Source organism: Aphelocoma coerulescens, chromosome 3, assembly GCF_041296385.1.
Source record: "Aphelocoma coerulescens isolate FSJ_1873_10779 chromosome 3, UR_Acoe_1.0, whole genome shotgun sequence".
Taxonomy (NCBI): domain Eukaryota; kingdom Metazoa; phylum Chordata; class Aves; order Passeriformes; family Corvidae; genus Aphelocoma; species Aphelocoma coerulescens.
In genome coordinates this window covers 11,690,795-11,696,395 of record NC_091016.1, presented here as the reverse complement: position 1 = coordinate 11,696,395, position 5,601 = coordinate 11,690,795, and the positions used below count along the sequence as shown (strand labels likewise).

General features: G+C 43.8%; 1 protein-coding gene across 1 annotated transcript; it reads right to left on the bottom strand.

Moving 5' to 3' along the window:
* Positions 1–3,388: 3,388 nt before the first annotated feature.
* Positions 3,389–5,500, bottom strand: FBXO48 (F-box protein 48). The gene is made up of 2 exons (XM_069009039.1): positions 5,204–5,500; positions 3,389–3,848 (listed from the first exon to the last, which is right to left on the bottom strand). The coding sequence occupies exons 1-2, from the start codon at positions 5,498–5,500 to the stop codon at positions 3,687–3,689; spliced, it is 459 nt and encodes a 152-aa protein (XP_068865140.1). The 3' UTR covers positions 3,389–3,686.
* Positions 5,501–5,601: the final 101 nt, after the last annotated feature.

Below are 5,601 nucleotides of genomic sequence, written 5' to 3'. Positions count from 1 at the left end.
AGCGAGAGATTTTATTATTTAGCATTATTATTCTTTTCCTGTGTGTTTGTTAAATAAATAGTTTTTATCTCTTTCACTTTCCTTCGAGGAAAATTTATTTTTTCCCGAACCTGGTGGGGGAGGGGTGATTGTAGCCTGCCTTGTCTCAGAGGATGTATTTCTAAATTTGGCCAAACCAGAACACTGCTACAGCTCATTCTGCCATCTAGAGGGACACTGGGACCAGCTGCTCCTGGGGGTTTACAAAGGGAGCCCCTTTTCTATCTCTCCCACCGTCTCGCCTGCCATTGCCTCATGTAGCAAGGCAGCTGAGCTCACGCCACAGCGCCCCCTGCAGCCATGGGGGAATCATCGCACCCGCCCTGCCTGGCCGGGAGCCACCAGTGCCCCTGCCGGCTGTGAGTGGAACTGCACCGGAGGGGAAAGGGCCTGTGGCTGAGAGAGGCTGGTGCTGGGTTTCTGTTCTGTTTGTTGTTGCTGCTGTTGTGGTTGTTTGGTTGCCTTGTTATATGTATATATATTTTAGTAAAGAACTGTTATTCCTTTTCCCATATTTTTGCCACAAAGCCCCATAATTTCAAAGTTATAATAATTTGGAGGGAAGGAGGCCACATTTTCCATACCAAGGGAGGTTCCTGCCTTCCTTGGCCCACACCTCTCCTTCAAGCCAGGACACACTTCAGTCATGTTTGGCAGCAGGTTGACAGCAGAAGCTTCAGTGAATTTTAGGTACTACATCTGTTTTCGATAATGTAGTAGTTGACCCAAGAACAGTGGGTAAAGGGAGATTTTTAAAACCTAGTGCAATGGGGCCCTGATCCGGTAACTAAAACTTACCTACAAGGAATAAATTACAAAAGATGTGTGAAAAATGTTACATATGAAATCCACCAAATTGGCCTTTGTATGTTAAGTGCCCTGATTTTACATGATAAAAGATTAAATATCCTAGTTTTACATTTTGCATATCAAGGGGTTTTTTGCCAAATTAGTATTTACATACTTAAAATGCCCATCAAACTAGTTAAAGATATAAAGTTAATTTTCAGAACCACTTAATCACACAGTTCCTAGTTAAAAATCCCTGTTGAGAAAATATTCTCAAATTTAATCCATTCCTTAAGCCTTACACTTCCAAATGTCTTGTTTCATGCATATACTCAAGTTACCCAAGTTAATTAGTATGTTTTTAAAAGACTCTTAAAGTGTTTATGGTTCAGTTTTAAAAGTTCCTTAAAATGTTTGTTGATTGTTCTGTTTTAAAAATTCCTTAAAAGTGTTTGTAGTGCAGTTTCATGCTTTTGTTAATTGTCCTTAAATTCTACAACTTTCTAAGCCCAGCTCCAAGAGCAGACTTTTTAACTGTCAAGGGCTATTTTTAGTCTCCTGTCCGTTAACTTGCAACTCAGCTCCATGGCACCGTGAATTTCAATGAGGACATTTTCCCGCCTTTCAAGCACCCTAGACAAGAAGCTAGCCATTGGCAGGATCAAATGACCTCACTTCAAGACTCCACCAATCGCACCTGACCATGGGGGCTGGATTGTGGGTGGAGCATGGACATTATAAAACCCAGTGCACAGCTCTGGACCTCGCTTTTGCCTCGGATTAGCTGTGGGCGAAGCCCAACGCTGGTGACTCAGGCCTCTATCTCCCAGAGAGACCATTTTAATTATCTAACTTTGGACTAGCCAAAGTTAACCCAACATTGCAGGCTTCCTGCACTGGGGCCTTGTGCTGGTTAGGCCTAAAGGTTTCTAATCGCTGCGGACCCGGGTTCTGGGATTTTTACTTGTGGATTTTCCCGTACTGGATTATTTTAACTTTAATTAATTTAATTATTCTTTTAATAAAACAGATGTTAATTTTTAATTAACATCAAGAGTGGTCTCATTCTTGACAAAAAACATTATGCAGTCCTTGCATCATATCATACAATGTTGTTGGTGAGAAAGCTGTCTAAATTAGATACGCTACTCATGATTTAGAAAAGGTACCAGTGCTTATGGAATGAAAACCTGTTCAAATGGGGAGCATGGGCTGAGGGAAGCGGACCAGTTTTGAGGGAAGCGGACCAGTTTTGAGGGAAGCTGTTGAATGCTCTAAACCACAAAAAGGATCAGGTAACATTCTGTTCTTGAAAGCACTTTAGAGTTGTCCATTTCGCCTGGCTGATCTGTTTCTTCCTTGACCTGTAGATGTCGGCACATACAAGATAATGCCTGTGAGCCCAGACACCTGCATTAAAGGGGAGTAAAAAATACTAGATATTTTCACCAGATATTTTGCAATGGTAAAATAAGTGTGAGAAAATAAAGTGTAAATTGAAAGCAAGTTTAAACTAATGGTTTGTTTAAATGTCAGCATCACTGAAAAAAAAAATGCTACTGGCTCTTAGCCCAAATGACCAGAGTCTGTATTTTCAGAGCAAAACTGCCGTGCTTAATCTACTGTTACTGGGCCTTGATAAAGGTAAGGGCTGGACCTATTTTGAGTAAACGCCACATATAATAGGGGCCTGATCTAGTGCCATTGAACTTCATGCTCATCACAGGACACTTCTATCCTTATACTGTCAGAATGTCCTATGCCAATGTTTGCAGTAGTTGTATGAAGGGATTTCAAATCTAACCAAGCATGGTAGAAGTCTTCCTATAGAAAATTGGTGCCAGATTGGTGACTGAATTTTGCAGGAATGCCTCAAGCAACAAGGATCTTCCCAGCATTTTCTCACTTACTTTACTCTTTAGTGCAAAGGAGGAAGGGAAAGGTGATACTCAGAATAGTACTAAATGATTGCTTTTATATTGAGTAATATGACAAGCAGCTCCTGTTTTACTAGCATCAGTTTTTCAAGTTGGTGCCAAAAATCAGTGCTGGTAAAGCAAAGCCTGTGTGGTGGAAGATCAGCATATAGGAAAAAACTAAGTTTCTCAATGTGTTTTAACCTGACTACAAAAATGCATCAAGCTGTGTTACCTCATATGGTTATTCAAGTTATCTTGTTTAAAGTAGTTATATTTTTCCCTACTACATGCAAATGACTAATGTGCATAGCTAATGGCTGAGAAACTGTTAGTTACCAGTTTGCTTCCATTCTGTCCTGGATCTGAGAGTCCTAATCCAAAAATTTCACAGCTGGGTAGTTGATATTCAGCACTGCCAAATACTAATACTTCTGTGAGTGCAAGTTCAGAGATCCTTGTGAGGATTCTGTCCCTTGAAATGGGCACTGGGAATGTTCAGCTGATCCTGAGGTGGCCACCTTGTCGTCTATTTCCAGTGTCTAGATTTGTCCCTTCCCCAACTTTCCTTTGTGGGCTCTCATGTCCTGCTAATATGATACACTTCATGGCAAAAAGTCAAACACACCTTTTTTTTTTTTAATATAAAAATCATCTCTTCCAAAACAAAAAGTGCAAACTGAAATTATAATCAGTGTATTTTTGACAGTGCAGTAGAACATTGAATTTATAAATATAAATTACAACAGAGTATTTGTCTTTAGAATTTTACATAAAATTAATACAGTAAGCTGCAAATTAAAAGAAGACACCCTTAAGTTTTTTTGAGAAGCTTTCATCATAAATTCATAGTCCAAAATCATTCAAAGTCAGTTTCACAACTGCCAAACAGTGTGTGATATTAGCAAAAGTTGTTTGAGTTGAAAGAATCAGCACTAGTTTTCATCTCTCAAGTTCTGCTTCCAAGATTTCTCCCCATGTGTCGACATCCATTGGATACATGCTTTTCTCTGGCAAGCTGAATTGTGAAGGAATGTTGCTGTATTTCCCACTAAGCCATTCTTGCTTCACTTTGCTCTTCCAGTAGTTTCTTAACAGTGTGATCTGGTGGAAAAACATATAGTCAGATCCTGGAAATGAACCCATTTAAACTGCAACTTAAGTTTAGCACTGGAAGAGTAGCGCTAGAAAAAGAATTTGGAATGTGGCTTTGGATATCTAGACATTAAGCCCAGGAAGGTGCAATGCTGCCGAGAAGAAGACCTTGCTCCACTTCCAACTTTTCTGTTCCTGCCTCAATTCTTTGATGGTCAAGATGAAAAACCCAAGCCAGGAATTTGTCTTACTCCTTTAAAAAGGCACCTTTCGCTTTCTCTTTAGGGTTGTGGCCTTTAACTCGTTTGGAGGCTAGCTGGATTCTTCTCTTCTGCCAGCCTTTTAGGGCAAGAAAATGCAGACTTGGTGTGTTTGTTGCTTCTATTTCAAATCCCCTCCAGTTAAAACAGATAATCAGTGCAGGAAGTTCTGCAGGAAATTGCTGTGCAAGGGTAGTAAGATCTATGCACTGTAAGGGCAACCACTGTCCGCTCATGCCTGTGCCTCACACTGCAGTACTGAAATATCAGAGCCCAGAACAGTGGCTGCTCTTGTTTCTTTTGCTGCTGCTTCTCTTTTCACCCCTCCACTGTCCCCCTGCTCTCAAACACACCAGCTAAAATAAGGTGAGGAATTACCCTCTAGCTGGCCCAGAGTAATGTGTGGAACCAGCTATCATGTCTACCTGATCTACCTGACCAGGTCCTGAGCTACCTCAACTTCCAGGCTGGATTCGACAGTGAGAGATCATTCAATATATTCTGGAGCTGAACCTGCTACAAACTCCTCAGAGCAGTCTGTCTGTGAGGAGATTTTCTAAACAGTTTATAAAAAGTTCCTGCTCGTTTCCTTTTCTATTCCCCTTCTTTTTTTCTCCAGAATGTGTGTCACTTGAGGTGTATTGAGAGAGCGCTATCCAGGATGATTTCTCAGGAAGTCATTCCTAACCAGCAGACCTATTTCCACAAAATACAACCAGAGAGCACACAATGCCTATCGGGGTTCTGTTACCTTCTCCCTGCCAGCACTATCTGGGGGAACATGGGCTTTATCCCGTGTTAGGGCTTGTGTATGATGAAGGTCAGAGCTGAGGCTGTGCAGGGCCGCAGGAGGACTAATGCCGAGCTGGACAGACTGTGTCCTGGGTAGGAAAAGGGACACCCTTGCTTTATCTCTCAGTGTACTTTAGCAGATGTCCGTCCGCCGGGGTGCGCTACCGAGCCACACTATCACCGCAGCTGCTCCCCCCACAACCCTAGGATAGGTGCGACGCGCTGATGCAATGTCCTTACACATTTCTATTGCCCCTCCTAGCAAACTCGTTTATGTCACTGCCGGTGTTCTGCCGCTGAAGGTGGATTTACCTTCCAGGAATACCCGTTCCCTCGGTCGCAGTCAATCTCCCGCTGGCAGACGGCGCGCACGGTCAGGCAGTGGTGCCGCCACAGCCGCTCGTTGCTCTCGATGACGCGGTGCCAGCCCTTGCACGTCACGGACGCGTGGCACAAGCTCTCGACATCCAGTCCGCTGAAAATCCGGGAGCTGACCTCGGGAGGAAGAGCAGACACGAAGTCACCCAGTCCTCCTCTTCCTCCCTCGGCGCTGTCCCGGCCGGCAGACCGCTCCCCGTCCATCCTCGCGGCCTCGGGGCAGGGAGGCATCACCGCGGCCCCTCTGTGCGCCTGCCGCCGCCGCCGGCAGCGCTCTGGGCTGGGTGCCTGCCTGCTGACATGTCCCTGTCTCCCGCCCGCTGCGGGTGTGC